We start from the raw sequence: 25,309 nt of genomic DNA, 5'->3' as shown, positions 1-25,309 counted from the left end.
GTCACCTACCAAATTGCACAACGTGCAGCAAGATACAGTATGCTGTCCAGAGTCCAGATGTGCATTGCACCCGACGGTGGCCACTTTGAGGATCAAAGTTAAATGAGCGCCATATGCGTGACCAGCATTCAATGTTTTGGGGGGTCATGGGTTTCATATTATAGCATTTCTGTATGCAAGGTGTCGATTCATAGTGAATTGATGATGCCCTGCAACTTTGTAATTCACTTTTTTTCTCTATCTCGTTCCGCTTTCGAGATAAAAATGCCAACTCCGTTGTTTTCCACCAGGTGGCGCTATAGGTGGTTTCACTGCGTAGCGCATGGCTATTTTACTATACCTAGACACCACTTCCATGCCAATAGCTGCCGCCGTTCTCAAGTTAATGGTGGTGGACAGGATATGGGAGGACACACTGTATATAAGAGCCCAGACCACTGTGTAGAAAATAAAAAACACTTTATAATACTTACCTAAACCGGTCGCAGTGGATGTGGGTCAAATAGGCTTCTTCGTCCTCCAGTGCCGGCGCCGCCTCTTTCGGCCATCTTTGTTGCCGCCTCTGTCGTCCTTCTGAAGCCGCGGTGCATCATGCGTCCGACGTCATACACCCTTGCGGGCATTCAGGTCCTGAGCAGGCGCACTTTGATCTGCCCTGAGCAGGGCAGATCAAAGTATTATAGTGCGCATGCACGGGACTGCCAAGTGTGTATGACATGGACACGTCATGCACACAGGCTCCAGAAGGAGGACGAAGCTGGCCGAAAGAGGAGGCGTCAGCACCGGAGAACGAAGACGCCTATTTGAGCCACATCCACCGCAGCGAACGATTTAGGTGAGTATTATAAAGTGTGTTTTTATGTTCTGAACAGCTGTCTGGGATTTTATATACAGCATGTTAGAATGCTGTATATAAGAGCCGACTGGTGCTGGCCGCAGCTTATAGGGCAAAAACTGGTGACAGGTTCCCTTTAAATCATGGCATGAGTGCACCGGCTTAATAGTATACCTGTGACCACCTTTTGGAGAAGATAGAGGTTACTAGTCATTTGGTATTTTCTCGCAGGTTAAATACAGTTATCCTGTGGCTCAGATTTGTCCCGGAAGCCTGAGTTTGACAAGTTTGATCTAGGCTGACACAGACATTCTGCTACAAGTTCTCAGTTCTCCATAGGACTTTATAAGCACCAACTGTCACCTCCTATCTCAGTAATGGGAAAATCTGTATTCACAGAAGATAGATTGTTCACATAAATTGAGAATATGGAGGATAGACGAACAATTGAGGAGAAAAGCAGATTTCTGCAATAAAATAGATCACAGTGTTCCTTATTATCACGTGTACTATTGATTAATGAAAACAAACAAAAAAGAACAATAGTTACTCTTTAAATATGCAACTCTATGTTTACATGTGGCAAGTTTGTTGCAAATTTTTGGCGGACCACTGAGTATAATAGTATGAGACATAGGAATATAGTTCATAACACAAATCCCCAAAAGCACAGAGCACCGCACATGAGAACTCGGTGCAAATCATAACTATACATTTCTGTCACATATTTTCCATGTAATCAGCAATATCCTTAAAGGGGTAGTCCCATCTCATACAAGCTGTGAATAAACTAGGACCTGCATCAATCATAAGGAAAGGGCCCCAATGTGTGGATATGACACAAATGTACAGGATGGGAATACCCCTTACAGAGGCGATTGTACCCATCTCTACAAGACAGCAATAACTACTTTCTTTTCTCAGAAGACTTGGAGAAGCAATGAAAACTTCTGCACTGTAAAGCATGGAAGTGGCTACCATACACCACTCAGTGACGCCCGTCTCCCAGGGATTAAATGAGACCACATCCAAGACATTCAACTGTGGAATTCTAACAGTATGGCCAAGTGATGTGTGCATATAGGAGGCTACAGCTGATCTTACCAGGTGACGTCTCACCAAGTAGACTCATCTTCATAAAGGGGTGTACTGTGTAAAAGCCCTAAAATAAAAGATGACTGGTGGACACCAATGTAGCAGAACTGACTAGTCACGTAACATCAGAGCGGAGAATACATCTCTGCATGTCTAAGAATAATTGGCAATCAGGAGCCTGGAAAAGCGAGATATAATGGTACTAGCTCCAGAGACACAGGAGTCACTGCACTGTATATAGCCATTATGCCGGAGACGACTTCACCTGCTATGAACTCTGTGGGCAGACGCCCCCTCCTGCACTCTCCAGTCTGGGAGCTATACGTGGAATATATACAGTGTATATATATATATGTGTGTGTGTGTGTATATATACATATATATAGATGGATATATATATATATATATATATATATATATATATATATATATATATATATATACACATACATATGCATCTATATGCATGTATATACACACACATATATATATATATATATAGTATGAGTGTATATATATATATATATATATGTATGTATATATATGCCTCTCTATATGTATACTATATATGTGTGTGTGTTTATATATGTGCTTGTATGTATATAGATTTGTTTATATGTGTGCTTGTATATATATATATATATATATATATATATATATATATATATATATACATAAAGCATATGCATAGTTTGCAGTGCCTCCATGCCCAGACAGCAGTGGTCACACATAGTGAGGGTGTGCTAGGCTCCGGGCTCTCCTGGGCTTTTGTCCTCTGCAGACCTGTCCATTTATCAGCCTGTCTGTCATTGTCTCCCTGCGGACACCATAACTGGCACTGGCTGCTTTCCCAGCAGAGGCCCAGCCTGTCGCCAGCAGCAGAGCCCACTTTGTGCCCACCCGAGCTGCTGCAGAACCTCTTGCACTGTGACAATAGCAGCCAGCTGTGTCGCCTCTGACAGGTGTCACCAGCCTGCTCACTCACCCTCATTCACCAGCTTGTAGCTCTGGGATTTCCTGCTCCTTCTCCTCTCAGAAAACTCCATTCTTCGCCAGTAATGAGAAGAAGGCAATGACGAGAAGAGCGAGGCACAGGGAGATCAGACAGATTAGGACGGTGACAGGGGAGGGAGGGGAGAAGGAAATGGGCGCTAGTGGGTGCCAGCAGCACAGGGCACAGCTCTGCCGCGGGAGCCCTCACTTCCAACTGGTGGGAGAAGGGAAAGTTTCTCCAGGCTCCAGTAGCAATGCAGGCGAGAATGTGGAGCAATCAGAAGCCGATCCCTGGCACTTCCCGGCACACGCCGAGCATCCTCCTGAGGAGCCCTGACGATCCACACGCGGACCCCGGAGGACTGGAGCAGACAGGCCCGCGCTCTCGTCTGTTTTGCTTTCTCCTTTTTTCTTTTAGGGTCAATGATAAACAGGGGAGAGAATGACTGAGAGATGGAGGAGGGAGCCTGACACCTGCTGGTCACACGGGGGGTTACAGCAAGGTGGAATGGCGAGACGTAGGGCGTGACGTCATCAGCTTAGGTAGAAGCGACACCTCAGAAAGAGGCGGGAACCAGGAATCCGCCACGCATGCGCAGCTAGTGGTCACTGCTCGGCTTTGTCAGTGTGCGCCGCGGCCGTTACTTGGCGGCTACACTGTTACACTATGTGCTCATAGGAAACACTGACTACAGAAAGCCACGGTGTATTGTGCCGCTTCTCTACTGGCTGACTGTCACCGGGCTTTCTACTGTCAGAAACCATGAGTACAGCAAGGTGTATGTGTGAACAAACTGGGGTATACATTCAGACATTTGTCATATTGTCACCTATGCCACAAGCTGTCATGTCACTGTTCTAGACTATTCAATGTTCTCAGTGAGAGGAACAAAATTATAATCTTGTGATACCTTTTCATGGCTAACTAAAATAAAGTGATGTTACAACGCAAGCTTTCCAGACATCTCAGGTCTCTTCCTCAGGCATGCCTGAAGAAGAGATGTCTCAAAAGCTTGCTTTGTAACATCTCTTTACTTTATTTTATTTGAGAACATTGAATCATTTTTCAACTGGCTAACACAGTACCAAAACCTTTTCACTTGTTCTAGACTATAGGACGAGCTATGGACCTGTCCTTTTGCTGCACGTAACAGGACACGTTATGTCATTAGGCGGCGTTCACATTTATGTAAGGGAATTTAGTTTGATGCATTTTAGGAACAGACACAATTATGGCGACCGTAAACTGTGACTGTTCCTTCTCCAGCATGACAAACAAACCCAACTGCATCAGATTTGTATGACCCGTTGCAGCCCCTTGGGGTCACAATGTGACCCTCATCACTTGTACTGTGCTGCAACATAACACCTAGCATACTTTGTCCATGTGACTCATGTTGCGTCCAAAGTCACTGTGTAGATCAAAGGGGTTCTCCAACAATGTAATAAAATGGCCCTGTGATGGAATTCATATGGCATCCCATCCTAATCATGTGTCGAGATGGTTGCAGTCTGTAGAAACACTGCTCCCAAGACCTGTGTCTTAACTGACAAAAGATCTGTAAAATAAGCCCACATACCTCCGTGAGCCAAGGAAAAAAGACTGACATCAGCAGAAATAAATCTGCTTGGCTTACTGAGTGCGAAGGTGTAGTGGGTGGGCCTACCCCCTACTAGTTTAGCATAGTTTACCCGGCATTGTGATTATTAAAAGTGTTGATTTTATTATATTTATGTGTTGTGTTAGGGCACCCCCTAGTGGCCGGGTGGGACGGCTGTTGCCACCGGGGAAGGAGGAGTCGGCCGGATATCTAGGGAAGGTCTGAGTGTGTGTGGGGAGAGTTAGGATCCGGGACAGCAGGCAGTGAACATCTAGAGCGGCAAACGTGAGTGTGTGAGCGGAACACCAGGGGACACCGGAGTAAAGGAGGTGGACGCAACCTCAGGGTCTATTCCGCTGGTGTGGGTCCAGTGCGTGCTTGACCGGAGAGTGGGAGCCCAGAGAAGAGGAGTATCTAGGGCATATCCCCACCAGAGGGCGCGTTTGGGCAGGTTGTCCCCAGCTCCACTAATATTGCCGGAATCTGCTGACCGGAGTGTTGTTCTTTTCTGTGTGAATAAATGGCAGTTTTTATGCATTTCGACTTTTGCCTGAAGACTCTTTATGCATCGGCCGGGGAAAGAGATGTCCCACCTTGCACACTCCAGTTAGTCGCAGAAGTTGAAGAAGTGTTGAAACCAGGGGTCTGCCTCAGTACCAGTGCCACGACTACACAGCCGGAGGTACCCCTGGGCCATCACTTCATGTGGCGTAGTCGGCAGGATGCGAGTTCCCTGCCGGGGACCCAGGAAGCTGAAGATCAGGTAGTGCCTGAGGCACAGGATCCTGACCATGGAAGAAAATCCCCAGCTCCCTGGTGGGAAAAGAGCACAGGGCCCGAAGCGTTGGACCGGGCCCAAGAAGAAAAGGCGCGAAAAATTGGCGCCGAAAGAAGAGCCTGGGGCTGGCCGGTGCTGAGGAAGAGGCACAGAGTACTCCGCCCAAAGAGGGGAGGCGCCAGTCCCAGGGCATTGAAGACATACAGAATGGGCGGTATTAAGAAGAAAAAGAAGTACCGCCGCGGAGGAGTCAAGATGATGCGTGAGGCTGGGGGAGGATTCTGTTTAAGAGCGGGAAACGAAGGCCCGCCTCCTCTTTCCTCAGACTCAGCATCGACTCCGTCGCTACTGGACATACGAGAGACAGAGATGAACATGTCGGGGCAACCAGAGAAGCTGGCCACCACCATGGCTCTGGTCAGCCTAGGCCGGGGCCGACCTAAGTTTGCGGCTGCAAGCGAAGCTTCTCTTGTGGACCTGCCCATCGGACCGGGAGGTTCCACACGACCGGAGAAAGTATCCTGGAAGACAACGTGGGATGCCAAGACCGGGGGCACCATCACGGAGGTCCGGGCCACTTATGCCACGCACGCCCCTTGGGAGCCTCCCCAACCGGGCGCCGCCGCTGCTGCTCCAACCACCTCATATGGAGTGCCGGCCGAGGAGTACGCTGAGCAGTTGGAAGTGGACCACCTGGGCTTTGTCTGGGAGCCGGTCATCGTTCCGCCCTCTGTACCCTACCCCAGAGCTCCGTCCCCGGTGCCTGACCCTGTCCGGGAACGTCTGGTGGCCGAGACCACATTCCGGGAGATGTTGGCCGGTCCCGGCGGAGAAGAGCTGGCTCTACAGATGACCACCGGAGTGGTCGTCAAGTTCAACCAGCAGGAGGGATATGGGTTTATCCGAGAAGTAGAGACCGGAGATGACTACTTCTATAACAGAGTTCATCTGGACGTGGAAGGATTGCCCAAACGACTCCATACTCTTTGGCCGGGCGAGAAAGTTCAGTTCTTGCCGGACGCAGGGAGCCGCGGCCTGTTTGCTGTGGGCGTCTCCCGAATGCCGACCGCCCGGGAAGCGGAACAGTGGCAGCAGGAGCTGGACTGGGAGGAACTGCAGGAGCGGCGCCGGAGCCACCCAAGACCGGTCCCGTCCGCACCCTCTCAACCCCGGCGCACCTTGTCCGCTGCCCCGGAGACATCATCTGCTTCGGCCGCTGATCCGGAGAAGGTTCCTCCAGTGGTAGCAGTGACCCAAAGTGTAACTAACAAGCCGGTCATCGTTTTAGATGTGCCGCCACCTGCACCACAACCACCCCGGGCAGCGACGCCACCGCCACCACCGGGAGCAGAAGCAGCTGCGACAGCGGAGCCACCGTTTGCCCCCGTGTCCTTTCAGAGGGTTCGCCGCCAGCCGGGACAGTCTTTGGGGGCTTACATTCAGGCACAAGCGGAGGAATGGAAGCGGGCCTGGCCCCCAGAGTAAGTCTCCACTGTCATCTGTTGTTTAAGTCCGGTGCTGTTTAACCGGCAGCAGTTATGTTAAAGTTCTGTGGGTCTGTTGCCCGCCAACTAAGACCGGGAGCGCTATTGAGCCTCCGGGCGCCCATCTAAGACCGGGAGCGCTGTTGCGTCTCCGGGCGCCATCGTAAGACCGGGAGCGCTATTGAGCCTCCGGGCGCTACCTAAAGACCGGGAGCGCTGCTGCGCCTCTGAGCGCCCCAAGGACCGGGAGCGCCGCTGAACTGGTGCCGCTGTGGTCGTGGACTGATCCAAAAGGTTTTGCTGTTTTAATGTGGTTACAGTTAAGAGCCTTGCCGGGAGGCTCGGATTTTAAGAGGGGAGGAATGTAGTGGGTGGGCCTACCCCCTACTAGTTTAGCATAGTTTACCCGGCATTGTGATTATTAAAAGTGTTGATTTTATTATATTTATGTGTTGTGTTAGGGCACCCCCTAGTGGCCGGGTGGGACGGCTGTTGCCACCGGGGAAGGAGGAGTCGGCCGGATATCTAGGGAAGGTCTGAGTGTGTGTGGGGAGAGTTAGGATCCGGGACAGCAGGCAGTGAACATCTAGAGCGGCAAACGTGAGTGTGTGAGCGGAACACCAGGGGACACCGGAGTAAAGGAGGTGGACGCAACCTCAGGGTCTATTCCGCTGGTGTGGGTCCAGTGTGTGCTTGACCGGAGAGTGGGAGCCCAGAGAAGAGGAGTATCTAGGGCATATCCCCACCAGAGGGCGCGTTTGGGCAGGTTGTCCCCAGCTCCACTAATATTGCCGGAATCTGCTGACCGGAGTGTTGTTCTTTTCTGTGTGAATAAATGGCAGTTTTTATGCATTTCGACTTTTGCCTGAAGACTCTTTATGCATCGGCCGGGGAAAGAGATGTCCCACCTTGCACACTCCAGTTAGTCGCAGAAGTTGAAGAAGTGTTGAAACCAGGGGTCTGCCTCAGTACCAGTGCCACGACTACACAGCCGGAGGTACCCCTGGGCCATCACTTCAAAGGATTGTTTTCTCCGGCTTCAGTCCTTCATTCTCAGTGAAGGAACTGTCACGTGTTTCTCCCACAGCTCTAGTAGCTTGTGAAACAGCTCTCTTGTCGGTTGACACACAGGTTTTGAGAGCCGTGTTTCTTCAGATGGCAGCACGTCCTGGTTCTGATTAGGTTATGCTGCCATTTGAATTATAATCAAAAAGACTGCTGGAACACCATTGTAAATGTGAACAGGGTTCTAGCCAAAATATACACAATCTATATGAAGTGAAAGCTGCACACCAAATTCAGAGAAATATGAACAACCATAACTGCTCTATAATACATAAGGTATGAAAAATACAATTAGCCATATGAAAAATTGAAAAAATTGAAATGTGACATTGCATAACTACTGAGGATTATTGTTTCTGTCTGAGAACCCAGTCCCGCCCTTTAGCCATGTTTATTCAATTTCCTATATAGCCAGGTCCCTGGCTTCCCATACACAAGCAGGTTTCAACCGCACATAGAGGAACATTTGGTTAGGGACCCATACACACAAGCAGGTTTTAACCGCATATAGAGGTAATATTTGGTTAGGGACCCCATAAACAAAAGATTACCGTGAAGTTGTTATGGGGCAGTAATGAATTGATCAATACATTAGCTAAATATCTCTTTTTTTCAAATAATCCTCAGCAGTTATGCAATGTCACATTTCAATTTTTTCAATTTTTCATATGGCTAATTGTATTTTTCATTCCTTATGTATTATAAAGCAGTTATGCTTGTTCATATTTCTCTGAATTTGTTGTGCAGCTTTTACTTCATATAGATTGTGTATTTTTTGCTAGCACCCTGTTCACATTTACAATGGTGTTCCAGCAGTCTTTTTGATTGTGATGCAGTTTTTTCTGTCTGAGAACCCAGTCCCATCGTTTAGCCATGTTTATTCAATTTCCTATATAGCCAGGTCCTTTGCTTCCCATACACAAGCAGGTTTCAATTGCACATAGAGGTAACATTTGGTTAGGTACCATACACACAAGCAGGTTTTAATCGCATATAGAGGTAACATTTGGTTAGGGACCTATATAGACAAGCAGGTTTTAACCGCATATAGAGGTAACATTTGGTTAGGGACCCCATAAATAAGAGATTACCGTGAAGTGGTTATGGGGCAGTAATGAATTGATTAATACATTAGCTAAATATCTCTTTTTTTTTCAAATAATCCTCAGCAGTTGTGCAATGTCAGATTTCAATTTTTTCAATTTTTCATATGGCTAATTGTATTTTTCATTCCTTATGTATTATGAAGCAGTTATACTTGTTCATATTTCTCTGAATTTGGGGTGCAGCCATTTGAATTATGACAGGGGATATTTTATAACATTCTTGGAGAACCTTTTTAATTTCTAAAACATCCATTGCATAACTGATGCAAATGGAAAATTAATATAGGGTCTATTCTGTGTTAATTTTTAAAAAAGGTGAAAAAGTTCTTCATGCTGCTCTTTTTCTTACATTCTAAAGCCACACATAACGAAACCCGGATGGACCTGATAGTAATTAATAAGGCTGCTTCTGTTGGCATCAGTTATGCAATGCATCCGTGCTTGCCTGTTATTAAAATGGAATGTCAGAACAGAAATGTGAACATATGTTCATAATGCAGACAAACAGGGAAGATTTACTGAGATAAATGCATGAGAATTCTGTGCCAGATCTGTTATAGATCTATTACAGGTCGTGCAATGCTCATTAGTAGGGCTCTTTTCCACCGGCGATTTTCATGTGCGAGTGCAATCCGATAAAAAATCAGATTGCACTCGCACCAGTTTTAATCAATTAGGGAGTTTCCTCTGTCCTATTTTTTCTCCACACGAATCATGCTCTCGGTGCAATCACAGCATGCTACGTTTTGTAGCGAGTCACGGCTCACGCGTGTGTAAAATCACACTGCACTCGCATTTTATGCGACTGCAGTGCGATGCACACAGAGACAGACAACGAAGGGAGATGGGGAGAAAGTGCTCCCTCTATCTTCTCCGCTCCTGTGATGCGATCGCAAGATCGAATCACAGTCGCATTACTCTCGGCTGACACCCGGAGAGGAGGGTCAATAGGATATCGCTTCCGAAGCGGTACGCAAGTGGAAAAGAGCCCTTAGGGGTACTTCTCACATAGCGAGATCGCTGCTGAGTCACGTTTTTTGCGACGCACCAGTGACCTCATTAGCGATCTTGCTGTGTGTGACACTGAGCAGCGATCTGGCCCCTGCTGTGAAATCACTGCTCGTTACACACTGCTCTGGTTCATTTTTTGGTAGTTGCTCTCCAGCTGTGAAGCACACATTGCTGTGTTTGACAGCGAGAGAGCAACGATCTGAATGTGCAGGGAGCTGGCTTCTGGCAGCCTGCGGTAAGCTGTAACCAAGGTAAATATCGGGTAACCAAGCAAAGCCCTTTGCTTGGTTACCCGATATTTACCTTGGTACTAGCGTCCGCCGCTCTCAGGCTGCCAGTGCTGGCTCCCTGCTCCCTGCACACGTAGCCAGTGTACACATCGGGTAAATAAGCAAAGCGGTTTGCTTATTAACCCGATGTGTACTCTGGCTAGGAGTGCAGGGAGCCAGCACTAAGCGGTGTGCGCTGGTAACCAAGGTAAATATCGGGTAACCAAGCGCTTGGTTACCCAATATTTACCTTAGTTACCAAGCGTAGCATCGCTTTCACGCGTCGCTGCTGGCTGGGGGCTGGTCACTGGTGAGATCTGCCTGATTGACAGCTCACCAGAGACCATGTAGCGACGTACCAGCGATCCTGACCAGGTCAGATCGCTGGTGGGATCGTTGGAGCGTCGCTAAAGTGTGACGGTACCCTTAAGCTCGGTCTCCCTGTGTAAACAGGCTTTTCACTAACAGCCGATCAGATAATTAGCTGCTGATTGGAAGTCATTTAGTGTCACTGGTCAATTCATGTGAACTTTTTGCTAAAGGTTTGATCACTATTTTATCAGCTGCTACTCTCATAGCGCTTTCAATAATGTGCTTCACTCAGTCCCATCCCCCAACATTGACTGACCACTTTCTGCAAATACTTTGCCTAGGCTGGGAGGTATCAATCAGCTTGTAAGAATAAGGGAAGTTTCTTGCAGCTCAACTTGAAAAATGTACATTAAAGGCAACCTGACATGTATGAGGGCAGCAAGTATGAGACACTGTACAGTATCTGCCATGTATGTCGGACCCTGAAATGCTGCAGCGTTTCAGATAAAAACATGCTTTAAAAGCCACCAGAAATTGAGCCACACAGGAGACTAGTCGGACGGGCGGGTCTCTAGTGGCTCATCCCCAGGACTGGGACAAAGTATTTTGGTGCAATAGGCAGATGAAGGCTATGGTGTCCCCCCTACATGAACCTTCAGCCCACAGGTAAAAAAATGGATCAAAGACTAAGGTAACAGGACCACAAAAGCACTCCTTCCCCCCTTCAAATAGGTTATCTAGCTCTGATAATCACTTCCACTAAAATTGTTACCTGTTTCACAAAAAAAATACCAGCAAAAGTAAAAAAAAAAGTGGTGTACTTTAGAGGTGAGGCTTAACAGGCAGAGTGTTTTCATAATTAGATATGGCATCATTCATTGCTTGCAGACCATTTACACAATATTCGGGAAAAATAGCTATATTCATCGCTGACATCCCATATTTCACCAGAATTTCCATCAGTACATGAATACATAACAAGAACCACTGTCAGTAAATAAATATAACATCAGTACCATCATCACTACATGAATACATCACCGGAAACCCCATCAGTACATGAGTACATCACTAAACTTAGTACAGCTATCAACTGTAATGTCAAGTCAGCCCCATAGACATTTGTATCTCATGAACCTACAACTCCCAGTATGTTCTTAACAATAGTAAGGAGATACTGGGAGTGCTGGGAATTGTTGTTATCAGTCATTATCAGACTCCATACCATACAGGAACCACAGTTTTGATGACATGTAGTCAGTATCAACAATTAAACACTTACATCTAGGCACCTTACATTTTCTCTAATTGAGTAGATTCTTTATTTTCATCTCCATCTTGTTCAGATGCCTTGATGACTTTTCACAGACACAGCTTTTCTCTGCGACTTCCCTTTTCTCAGGCCTTCTGCAGCACATACCTTTAAAAATAAGCGTGTTATTAAAATGCCCATTGCATAAAAATTTCTCTCCATATTATGACCTAAATAAGCCTCCTATCGTATATAGTCTCCACACTGTCTACCCTTATGAGCTACTTCATCCACACTGTCCTCCTTAATGAGGTATAACAGCTCCCCCTGCCATTATCAGCTATAATTACCACACTGTCTGCCCCATGAACCACAGCCTATACCATGGCTGACCCCTCTCCACTGTGTTCCCTTACACTCTCTATAGCTTCACACTGTCCCTCTGCCATGCTAACCTCTCTCCATACTGGCCCCATTTCACGTGGCTTTTGCCTATATTCATACTGTGCCCATTTTTCATACTATTTCCTCATCCTGCCTACCACATTGTCCTCTCCAAATTGTACCTCTTCCTCATACTGTCCTCCTAACCCTAAACCCGGCGATCTGAAGCAGCGCGATGTACACAGGTACGCACGTCACTGCCGATGATGATGCTGGACAGTGGGCACTGAATAGCATATTAGCATCCTACTGCTGGCGTGCTAACATGCTAAGAGGGAGGACCGAGCGCAGGAACTAACGCCTGTGCGACTAGTCCCTGTGCTCATTAGCATATTATAAAGGATCTTTAGTAATACTTTTTATAAAGATCTCTTTATGTATGCTACGGTACTAGATACAGGGACTCTTAGACAGGGATTACCAATAAGCACCCAGAACTGCTCATGGTTCTGGGTGCAAATTACACCTGATAGGTTTCCTTTAAGGGGCTCTGCTAATGTGACATAGCACCCCCAAACAATTTCAACTATATCTGAACTCAAATATGGCACACTTTCCCTTCTTCACTTTGTACTGTGCCTCAAATGTAGTCTTCAACCAGATATGGGGTATTGGTGTACTTAGGAGAAATTGCACAACAAATTGAATGGTCCATTACCTCCTGTTCCACTACTGAAAATGAAAAAAATGGGGTAAAAGCAACATTTTTGTAGTTAAAAATGTATTTTTTTATTTTCACATCTCAACGTTATAAAATTCTGTGAAGCACTTGGGGTTCAAGGTGCTCACCAAACATCTACATATATTTCTTGAGAGGTCCAATTTCCAAAATGGGATTCACTTGTGTGAGGAGGGGCTTCTACTGTTTAGGCACTTCAGGGGCTTTGCCAATGTGACATGGCAACCCGCAAACCATTCCAACTAAATCTGAACTCAAATATGGCGCTCCTTCACTTTGTACTGTGCCTCAAAAGTAGTTTTTTACCACATATGGGGTATTGGTGAGCTCAGAAGAAATTGCACAACAAATTGTACAACGCATTATCTCCTGTTACCCTTGTGAAAATGAAAGATTTAAAGCAAAATTTTTTTGATGAAAATGTATTGTTCCATTTTCACGGCTCTACGTTATACAAGGGGCTGCTGATAAGTGTTTAGCTTTACCCAAAAAGAAACGAGATAGGACAATGAAACTTTACATTTATTCCACATACTCTCCACTGATGTCAACATACTTCTTAAATCAGTATTCAATGTTCTGTAAGGCTAGTGTCGCTCCCCGGTGCAACCGGGCTGCTTGGATCCGGACGGTCCGTGGCTCAAGGGGTTCTGGACCCGGGGGCACCGTTGACCAGTTTTAAATGAAGATAAAAATAAAGTCTGACTACGCCACTCGCGGTTTGTGGCCAGGGATTGTAGGGCCGCCGCTGCGGGTTCCCGCTGGAGATGATGGATGGGGGCAGCGTGGATGATGGAGCCCTCCATAAGCAGGGCTTTTCCCCAGGGGTAGTCGAAGGGTTAACGTGAATGCGCAGTGCAATGAAGCAGTCCAGACAGAGAGTGCAGTTTGATTGTCTTTACTTAGTGGCTTCACGTCCTGGGGACGTACTGGATCCCAGGTGCACCCGTGTCCCTGATGGCTGTGCCAGCCAACCCCAGCCACTCTCCACCTTTGCACTCTGGTGTATGTGGGTCCTCCCTGGCGTGGAGCACTTGGAGGTCCTCCTGGTGTCTGTGTCCTGCCGCAGGCAGCTTGGACTATTTAAGGGAATTTTTCCCAGTCCACTCTTTGCTGCTGATGCCTCGGACGTTAGTGGTGGCAGATGAGCCCTGGAAACCCACCCGCCTGGCAGAGTTAACAGATGGTTTGAAGTGCTGGTCTGTTCTGGGATCTGCAACCCGTGCGTGCAAAGTCCTGTGAGCCCTGGATGTCCACCCCACAGGATCCCTCTGCTGGAGCTTGCTCTCTCGCTCTCCAGCTACTTTTCTCCTCTGAGTGGCTGATCTTTCTACTCAGGTCTTTGCGGACTCTTTGCTACTTTCCTTGTGTCTCAAGAGTCTGTGGTCTGTCTTGACAACACCTTTCCTTTTACTCCTCTCCTCAACTCACAACTCCTTCCTCTTTCACTTCCTTTCTCCAAATAACTAGCCACACTACTCAGGTCACTTTCTCCTCCCCCAGGTCTGGTCTCTTCCTCCCCAGTTGGCTGCCTGTTATCTCACAGTGCCCAGCCCTGTCATCTGGCTAGGTGAGTCTGCCAGCCGAGTACAGCCAGTATAAATGTCCTGGTGTGCTAGAGTGTGTGTGTACTGACTGGCACAGTCATGTAGGACCCGAGCTGTGACCTTGTTGTTACCTTGTTTTTGTGACACCTGGTTACCGCAGGGGCGTCACATCCCCCTTGGTTAAATCCAGCACGTCCGCGGGCTGTAATTCAAACAGGTCATACTGCAGTTTTTACATGCAAACATTTTAAAACATTTTAAAACATTTTAACATTTCTTCCCTTCCGGGAGGCACATTTCCTTGAACGTTTCAACCTGGTTGCTCCTTCCTTACCACCCGCCATCCAGACTGCTTAGTGGTTTCCCACCCAAAGTCCCTGGTGTCCTTTTGTTCCTGGATGAGCAACAAGGTGATAAAGTTCTGGAAGAGCGTCACCAGTTCCTGTGGTGACGGGGTCCTGGCCTGCTCCGCCATGGACCCTTCCTGCGCCTGCCACTCTCCTGGGAACAGTCCTGTACAGCAGGTTGCAGGTTTAACCAAGTTTAGCACACAATAGTGCAACTATTTACATTGAAAGTTTGTGTCTCTACCAGTACTGTGACTAAAGGCCACTTTACACACAACGACATCGCTAACGCGATGTCGTTGGAGTCACGGAATTCGTGACGCACATCCATTCTTGTTAGCGACGTCGTTGCGTGTGACACGTACGAGCGACCGCTAACGATCAAAAATACTCACCTTATCGTTGATCGTTGACACCCTGTCCATTTCTCAAATATCGTTGCTGTAGCAGGACGCAGGCAGTTCGTCATTCCTGTGGCAGCACACATCGCTACGTGTGACACCACAGGAACGAGGAACATCTCCTTACCTGCGGCCGCCCGCAATGAGGAAGGAAGGAGGTGGGCGGGATGTTCGTACTGCTCATCTCCGCCCCTCCGCTTCTATTGGGTGGCCGCTTAGTGACGTCACTGTGACGCCGAACGAACCGCCCCCTTAGATAGGAGGCGGTTCGCCGGTCACAGCGACGTCGCTAGGCAGGTAAGTAGTGTGACGGGTCCAAGCGATGTTGTGCGCCACGGGCAGCGATTTGCCCGTGACGCACAACCGATGGGGGCGGGTACGCTCGCTAGCGATCTCGCTAGTAAGATCGCAGCGTGTAAAGTGCCCTTTAGGTCCATGTTTACTGGTTAACTTTTCAAAGCATTACTTTTGCAACATTTCAAAATATTCAAGGCATTAAACATTTTGGGCATTAATTGGATAACTGTGGTAACTGGAACAGGTTGGCACTCACTGTATAACTGGGCACAGTAACCTTATTGTGGGGTTGCTGAAGGGTGTGCGGGGCTGGGTGCTTCTTCAACAACCCTAGCTGGCTGCGGCTCTACATCTAGAGCGTACCAGCCCCGCTCCCCATGGTGCCTGGTATATGACACCACATTGCCCACTTTCAGCTCCCGTCCAGGGTGACCCAGGTGGGCCCTCACGTCCCAATGGGACACGAACACGCCCGCGCCCACACTGAGGCCCTTTTCAGAGATAAATCCCCAACCTTTTTTCTGGTTGAACTGGTCCACTACTGACATGTAGCGGGCCCCACGTGGCCATCCGGGGGGTCTGCTTCTTTTGCAGATCACGAGCCTTTGTCTGGACCCTCCGGGTCTCCCTATCCTCCCGCACCCGGGACAGCTTTAAGGCCATGGCCTGGCACGCCTCCTCCACCTCCTGTGCATCACGTCACTGCTTGTGGTCGGCTCCAACCGGTGCTGCGGCACTCTCGCTCCATCTCCACCCCAAGCGGCATCAGCAAGGGGGTCTGGGTGGCCACCTCCCAGACTGGCACTGGTCGAGCGGCCTGGCTTTCATGGGCCCGCACCGCCACAGCTAACTCCCGCAGCTCCGCACGCCACTCCATCAGTTGACAGAGTGACTGTGTCTGCACCCGGACGCAGAACTGGGTCAGCTCCCAGTCCAGACAGGCGGCCGTGCCTGGCTCCAGGTTACCGGACTCCTGCTCCCCTGGGCAGACATCCTTCCTTACCAGCATCCAGAAACTTGTTTTTGCAGAGTTCTGGTGTCTCTGCCTTGGGCCGTCCTCTTACATCCTGGACACTCCCAAGGGGTTGGAAGTTCAGGTTTCGCGCCCTTTTACTGATGGCGCAGCATTTTTATAGTCCAGAAAATGGCGGCTAGTTCAACTTTGGGCGGTAAAGTCCAAAAAGGCGCGCTGTCACTCGTTTTTGGAGGGCCTAGTCTGAATCCTGCTGACTACGTCAGTTTTTAAAAGCTGTCATGCCCCGGGGCAGCCGGGCTGCTCGGATCTGGACAGTCCGTGGCTCGTGGGGTTCTGGACCCGGGTACACCATTGACCAGTTTTAAATGAAAATAAAAATACAAATAAAAGTAAAGTCCGACTACGCCACTCACGGTTTGCGGCCAGGCCAAGCTATTGCTTTGTTGTTACCTTGTTTTTGTGACACCTGGTTACCGCAGGAGCGTCACACTAGCAAAAGAAGGATTTCGGTTGTGCCTCAAACCAGGCATCTGTAGCAGCCATGGCATCAGAAATGGTGGGAAATTTGGTACCCTTGAGGTGTTTCTTCAGGTTTGAAAACAGATGACAGTCAGAGGGAGCTACATTTGGTGAATAAGGTGGGTGGTCAACCAGCTGGAAGCCCAGCTCTGCCAGTTTTGCTGTGGTCGCTTGTGCAGTGTGAGCGGAGGCATTGTCTTTCAGGAACAAGATTCCTTTGGACAGCTTACTGCACCTTTTGGCTTTCAGAGCTGCCTTCAATTGGTCCAAAAGTTCAATAGCTTGCATTGATGGTGGAACCCTTTTGAAGGTAGTCCACTAGCAGCACACCCACCTCATCCCAGAACACAGACGCCATCACCTTAGTGGTTGAGTTTTGCACCCTGAACTTCTTTGGATGAGGAGAACCACTGTGCCACATTGTTTTCAGGGTCATACAAATAAATCCAGGACTTATCCATAATGACTAGTCGATCCAGGAAGTTCTTATCAGTCCGGAAACGCTAACAAATGGACCAGGAAGTTTTCACTCGCATGCTTCTCTGATCTGTTGTCAAACATTTGGGGACCCACTTTACACATAGCTTCATGTCCAAATGTTCACGGATATTGACACAAACACGTTCACGGGAAATCCTCATGATGTCTGCTATTGCTTTAGCTGAAATTCGTCGATTCTCCAGTATGAGGTTGTGCACAGCATCGACGATCTCCGTAACAACAACCACTCTTGGTCGTATAGGACGTTCCTCATCATTGGTACTGAAGTGGCCCGTTTTAAATTTGGCAACCCAGTTCTTAACTGTGGAATATGAAGGGCATTGTCTGCGACATATCACCATGAATGTCCTTCCCAGACTTTCCTTGCAGAAACAAGAATTTTATCACTCCTCTGCTCTCAGTTGCTGTGAATATCGCATTAGACTACGCCATTTTGTTTTCCTGTTGCCATAAGCAAAATTTTGAAAACATATTAGACACATAAGGCTTTCATGTGATGTAACATTCGTTACCATAGAAACAAAAAAGATCACAAAGCCAAATACTTATCAGCAGCCACTCGTAAAATTCTGTTATGCACCTGGAGGTTCAAGGTGCTCACCAAGCATCTAGATAAATTTCTTGAGGGGTCTAGTTTCTAAAAGGTGGTCACATGTGGGATGTTTGTACTGTTTAGGCAGATAAAAGGCTCTCCAAATGCGACATGGCACTGCTCCTGGCAGTAACATAAGCCGGACATCCGGCGGCAATCACGCAGGCACAGTTTCACACTAGGTACGGGGAAGTACCCAGCGAGCAACGAAAGGTAAGGGAAGAGGAACCCTGTACCGAGAGAGAGAGAGAGAGAGAGAGAGAGAGAGAGAAAAAAAAAATTCCGGATCGTGCAGCCGGATTCCCGCAGCCGGGTCAGATCCGGATCGGACGCTAAAACCGCGCGGATCCGGATTTTTACAGTTCGGATCCGCTCAACACTAATGGTGACCCCTGATCAAACCTACTCTGGTCTCTGGGGTCTCTAGATACAGTAATGACCAAAAGTTTGGACACACCTTCTCATTCAAAGAGTTTTCTTTATTTTCATGACTCTGAAAATTGTAGATTCACATTGAAGGCATCAAAACTATGAATTAACACATGTGGAATGAAATACTTAACAAAAAAGTGTGAAACAACTGAAAACGTCTTATATTCTAGGTTCTTCAAAGTAGCCACCTTTTGCTTTGATTACTGCTTTGCACACTCTTGGCATTCTCTTGATGAGCTTCAAGAGGTAGTCACCGGAAATGGTTTTCACTTCACAGGTGTGCCCTGCCAGGTTTAATAAGTGGGAATTCTTGTCTTATAAATGGGGTTGGGACCATTTTCACACTTTTTTGTTAAGCATTTCATCCCACATGTGTTAATTCATAGTTTTGATGCCTTCAATGTAAATCTACAATTTTCAGTCATGAAAATAAAGAAAACTCTTTGAATGAGGTGTATCCAAACTTTTGGTCGTCTGTACTGTAGGTTCTGCACCTATGCGCAGAGCCTGATATCTGACCCTAGGTATCACTAGTGCTGGACCCTAAATAGGGAACGGGTGGGATAAGCTCTTTGTCAATGCCAAAAAATGGAGAAATTCAGCTCACCCCTCTTCACTCCAAATCTTACCTCTGGTGCACGGAAACACCCTGACCTGGGTGGAGAACACGTGGGGAAAAAGAAGAATTTTCCAGCAACTCCAGGAGAGAATCGACTTAAAATCAATTTCTTTATTTAATGATTAAAATCTTCCATCAATGTAGAACAAAAATATATAGAGGCAGATAAGACACGGGAAAAATTTCCTACGCGTTTCGACCTATGGAGGTCTTAATCATGGAATGCCATAGGTCAAAACACGTAGGAAATTGCTCACCTGTCTTATCTGCCTCTACATATTTTTGTTCTACATTGATGGAAGATTTTAATCATTAAATAAAGAAATTGACTTTAAGTCGATTCTCTCCTGGAATTGCTGGAAAATTCTTCTTTTTCTCCACAAGCTCTTTGTCAACCCCACGAAACGCTAAAGGAAAAGAGGAAATGCTAAAGGAAAACACATAGGGGAAAACCATGAACTATTTATCTACAGATGACCCAGGCAGAACTTCAGCAAAGCTTCAGCAACAATACTACAGATGAGAGCAAGCCACATGCTTGCTACCAGAGCTAGAATGAACTGAATAATATCACCATCACCCATCCAGGGAAGAAGGGAGTATTTAAGCACCAAGAGAATACTGATGATCAGCAGCTGGGTGAAAGGCGAGCTCCTGCTGGGTCCAAAATGGGGAGAGATGAAAATTCAACAGGAAAGCTATCTATTACAATGAATACTAACAGCAGGAAGAATAGAAAGTTAGGGAGCATTAGGCGCAGCCAAACACTGTGACCTTCTATTGCCAGAAACCATATGACTGTCTGTTACCCGTGACACACAGGTACTGTGCCCGCAAAATCGCCAGGATGTACTAGTTACTTACTTGGTCATTAAGGCACTGACAGCCAGGATGTACCCAGTACATCCAATGTTGGTAAGGATTTAAGTATTGTTAAAAATCATTTCATGCTCATTCATCAGGTGATCGTCAGCCTGTTTACACTGTAAGATTATTTTGAATCAAGTGTTTCTAAGAATGTTCGCTTACAATCTTTCAATGTAAGGCTATGTGCACACGCTGCGTTTTTTTGACGCTGCGTTTTTGTGCGTTTTTGGCCGCTAAAAACGCACAAAAACGCACCTGCGTCGAAAAAACGCGGCAAAAAACGCACGCGTTTTGCCGCGATTTGGTGCGTTTTTTTGCTGCGTTTTGCTGCGTTTTTGCTCACTGCGTCCTTATGCGTTTTTTATCAGTGAACAAAAAAAAAAAGGTCTGATGTCATTTCCTTCTTCAATGTGTTCTTCATTCTCCACTAGTGTATGCAGAAGAGCAGACAGCTGCAGAACTACAAGGCTCAGCATCCTCGATCCAATAGTGTATGCAAGACAGCAGACAGCAGCTGTCGAACTACAAGGCTCAGCATCCTCCATCCAATAGTGTATGCAGGAGAGCAGACAGCAGCTGTCGAACTACAAGGCTCAGCATCCTCCTTCCAGGACTGTATGCAGGATTTCTTTGCCCCCCCAAAAAAAAAAAATGACGTGGGCTTCGCCATATTTTTGTATGCTAGCCGGGTACAGCAGGCAGGTACGGGCTGCCCCCAACCCCCAGCTGCCTATTTGTACCCGGCTGGGAACCAAAAATATAGGGAAGCCCTTTTTTTTAAATTATTTCATGAATTTCATGAAATAATTTTAAAAAAAAAATGACGTGAGCTTCGCCCCATTTTTGAGTCCAGCCAGGTACAACTAGGCAGCTGGGGATTGGAATCCACAGTGCAGGGTGCCCATGCTTTCTGGGCACCCCCGCTGTGAATTGCAGTCCCGCAGCCACCCCAGAAAATGGCGCTTTCATAGAAGCGCCATCTTCTGGCGCTGTATCCAACTCTTCCGGCTGCCCTGATGCCGGGTGGCTAGCCAGGTAATAATGGAGTTAGGGCTAGCTGTATATTATCAGCTAGCCCTAAGCCCGAAATTCATGGTGTCACGCCAATGTTAGACATGGCCACCATGAATTTCTAGTAAAGATAAAAAAAAAACACAACACAGAAAAATATTTTTATTAGAAATAAAACACAACACAATTAGTGACTCCATCTTTATTGAAATAAAGAACCCCCCTCCGCAGTAATCCTGGGTCAGGGTCCCGCGCCGTCCAATCTGGATCCAATATCATCTGATCGGTTTGCTGGAAGGCAAAGCGATCAGATGATGTGTCAGGTTAAAGGATGTGAATCCCATCACACATCAGCTGATTGCATAAACGCCGATTATACAATCAGCTGATGCATCAGTAGAAAAAAAAAAAAATAATACTCACTTATGTGCTGAATTACCGGCAGCTCCCGGAGCGATGGGGCGGGAGTCTGATCCTGTCCGATCGCTGCAGCAGCTGCCGGTAATCAGGGATGAAGTCTCCTGACGCATCCGCTGATACCGGCCAGGCGCCCGCGTCAGCCCGAGACTCGATCAGCTGATGCGTCAGGTGACTGCATCAGGTGATCCATCGCCAGGTCCTGCAAGCAAGGTCCTGCCCCGGGGAGACTGCACACAGCCGGAGCGGGAGCGGCGATACCGTGAGAGGAGATGGGAGCGGGCATAGCACCGGGACCCTGCAGACAGGTGAGTATAACTTTTTTTTTTTTTATTCTACTGTTAACTTTTGTTTTCGCAGCCGCTTCCACCTCCTGCCTGTACATGGCGCCGCACGGCAGCATACATGCACAGGACGGGAGATGGACGCGGCGGTGACGGTACCGGGAGGATTCATGCTTCTGTCTATACTGACAGAAGGAATCCTCTTCCTGTACACGTCACTTTACTACCCACCTCCTGCGCTTATAGCTGCGTTTTTGGTCTTAGAAACGCACCAAAACGCAGCTATTTGCGTTTCTCATTGCGTCTTTCAACATCCCATTGAACTCAATGGATGAAAAGCGCAGTGAAAAACGCGGGAATAATTGACATGCTGCGTTTTTGTGGTCACCACAAAAACGCAGCTGAAAAAAAACGCTGTGTGGGGACAGCAAAAATGAAAACTCATAGACTTTGCTGGGGAAGCAAAGTCATGCAGTTTTGAGGCCAAAAACGCACCCGAAAAACGCGCAAAAACGCCGAGAAAAACGCACCGTGTGCACATAGCCTTAATGTACCTAAACATCTCCTCAAAGGCATAGCTCTTATCTTGGCCAGGGCAGAAGTACTGGTTCTTCACAGAGAAGGTCCTTAAAGAATTCTCAAGACTCAAATAAAGATGACAAAAAAGATTTCCACTGGCAGAAGTTGACCAATGGAGGGCACTTATTTTACTTCTATCAGCCTATTTCCACATCTTGCCACTTACTGGTTTGCAACCACTACCTGCATATTGCACTCCAGATTATTGGCAGACGTCTCCATCTTTAACTTAAGGTTCTGCCACTAAACACCTCCTCAGCCCCTCATGGTTTTCCAAAAGTTGTCTCAGTGTTAGTCACTGTCTTTGGCCTCTTGGTATTGTGAATACCCAATACTTGGACAATTGCCTAATTTTAGCTTTTGTTACTCTTGACGGGAGGGTGAGCAGGAGTGGACCCGCTAGAGCACAAGGGAACTGTAGCCGCTGACCCCTAGGTAAAAGAGAGACTCATGTATAGATAGGTATAGTCTGGAGACTATATGGAGGGTATGGCAGATACAGTGAGATAGGTACGGGTACTGGGCACAGGATAAATGGCACCTGACAACTAGCTAGCTAAACAGAAACTACCTAAATGGCCATGTTGCTCAGGCACCTCCCCTAGTAGGAGGATGCGTTAAACGCCACAGGCTGAGTGGCATTTCCGAGTTTTAGTGTACTGGTCCTTTAAGAGACATAGACCTCAGAAACAGGAGGTGAGCAAGTAAATAGCCGTGGGGGAAGCAAGGGAGTGCGCAGTCTGGCCACAGCGGTGAGTGAGGTGGCGTCCTTGCAGGAGGGAATAGGCAGGACTGTGCAGGGGCGTCCGTACCACTGTACTTTCCCCCTTTAGGCCCTGTTCGAACTTACCGTTTTTTCCCGCGGATTTCCTGCGGTTTTGCTGCATGTTTCGCTGCAGAAAATGTTCATAACATCTCTGCAGTGATTCTCCAGCAAAACCTATGGAAAAAAAATGCTGTGCGCACTATGCGGAATTTGACAGCTGCATGATTCCCGCAGCAAAAACAATTGCATGTCACTTCTTTTCCGCAGGTAGCTGCGGGATTTCACTCTATTGCCATGTAATCGTGAAATCCCGCAGGGAATAACGCAGGCCGCAAATTCTGTGCAGTTCATTGCGTTTTCCTGCGTTATTCCCTCCGGTATTTTGCAGTTTACCTGCGGTAATGTACTGTACATCGCTGCCTGCGGTTTGCAGGGAAGTGATGTCATTATGCCAGGAAGAAGAAGCGGAGCAGAGTAAACACACACAGATCACACACATCACAGACACAGACACATAGAATACACACAGATCACACTCACACACAGACACAGACATATAGAATACACATACAAATCAAATGGACATATAGAAAAAAAACCACGTGGGCTCCGCCGTATTTTTACCTTCCAGCCGAGGTAAACACACAGCGGCGGCCCGGTATTCTCAGGCTGGGGAGAGCGAGGGGCAGGGTTAATGTCCCCCTCCTCCCTCCCCCAGCCGAGAATATCAATCGCAGCTGCCCCGGGACTGTCGCATCCATTATGTGACAGTACCGGAGTGTCCCCAGTTCTTCCAGATGCCGTGATGCGGTGGCGATCCAGGTAATAAGGAGTTAATGGCGGCGGATCGCCGCCACTAAGTCCAGACTTGATCATGGCAGCGTCTATGAGACAGCTGACATGATCAACCCGTAATTAAAGTGAAAAAACACACACCGAAAAATCCTTTATTTTAAATAAAACACAAAAAAGCTTCTGGTTCACCCGTTTATTAACCCCCCCGAAACACACAGCTCTGGCGTAAACCACACAGCTCCGGCGTAATCCACGATGCTTTCATCCAGAAGCGAGTGACACACTGCTGAATGCAGCCTCGCAGCGAGACAGCAGAAAGGTAATTACCGGTCATTTCCCACGGCCGGTAATGTGAACTCACATTACCGCTCGGGAGAAATGCAGCGTGTGCTCACAGAGACTCTGTCTATCTATCCCTCTATCTATCCCTCTATCTAACTATCTAGCTATCTCTCTATCTATTCTTCTATCTATTTATCTATCTGCTATCTAGGAAAAGGCTCTCTTTTTTTTCCCCCAATGTGCTTTATTGCATTGAATGCATTAAAGCACATGTACCAACTCGCACGCGGCAAAACCGCGGCAATACCGCGAACAATACTGCGGTAAAACCGCAGCAAACCACATGCGGTTTTCGGGTGCGGTTTGCCGCGGTTTTTTGCCGCGGGTGTGGTAATCTTTCAGACCCTGCGGAATTTTCTTAAGAAAATTCCGTTTTCCAGTGTGCACAGGGCCTTATGCATCCTCTTCACCAGGCCTGAAAGAACTTTCTTTTACAGAACGATGTCCTCGGAGTTTGTAGATCCTTTACAGTCTTGCTTCCGCCCTTTACACTCAACAGAAACTGCCCTGGTCAAAGTGACCAATGACCTATTGACAGCAAAACGTAACGGTGACTACTCTCTGCTTATTCTTCTTGACCTTTCTGCCGCCTTCGACACTGTTGACCACCATCTCCTTCTCTCTATACTCCATTCTATCGGCCTAAAGGACACTGTTCTTTCCTGGTTCTCTTCCTATCTTCCTGGACGCTCATTCAGTGTATCATTTGCTGGCTCCACATCTTCTCCTCTTCCTCTCACTGTTGTGGTCCCTCAAGGTTCAGTCCTTGGCCCTTTTCTTTTCTCCCTCTACACTGCCCCAATTGGAATGACCATCAGCAGATTTGGCTTTCAGTACCATCTTTATGCTGATGGCACACAGCTAAACACTTCATCCCCTGAGCTCACCCCCGCTGTACTACAGAACACAAGTGACTGCCTGACTGCAGTTTGCAACATCATGCCTCTGCTCTATCTGAAACTTAACCTTTCCAAAACTGAACTTCTTCTTTTCCCTCCATCTCCCAACCTTCCTAAACCTGACATCTCCCTCTCTGTGTGTGGCACAACGATAAGTCCTAGGCAGCAAGCCCGCTGTCTGGGTGTTATACTTG

At 47.5% G+C, this 25,309-nt stretch overlaps 1 protein-coding gene across 1 annotated transcript in view; it reads right to left on the bottom strand.

Moving 5' to 3' along the window:
• Nucleotides 1–3,387, bottom strand: part of BEND7 (BEN domain containing 7) — a 119,226-nt gene extending 115,839 nt beyond the window's left edge. Inside the window, exon 1 of the mRNA XM_075345258.1 lies at nucleotides 2,916–3,387. Within this exon, the coding sequence (XP_075201373.1) occupies nucleotides 2,916–2,976 (61 nt within the window). The 5' untranslated portion in view covers nucleotides 2,977–3,387. The remainder of the gene's footprint in view (nucleotides 1–2,915) is intronic.
• Nucleotides 3,388–25,309: the final 21,922 nt, after the last annotated feature.

The sequence above is a fragment of the Anomaloglossus baeobatrachus genome, chromosome 4 (assembly GCF_048569485.1).
Source record: "Anomaloglossus baeobatrachus isolate aAnoBae1 chromosome 4, aAnoBae1.hap1, whole genome shotgun sequence".
In the NCBI taxonomy this organism is placed as follows: domain Eukaryota; kingdom Metazoa; phylum Chordata; class Amphibia; order Anura; family Aromobatidae; genus Anomaloglossus; species Anomaloglossus baeobatrachus.
The sequence above is the reverse complement of the archived record's forward strand: the minus strand, read 5'-3'. Positions and strand labels throughout refer to the sequence as shown.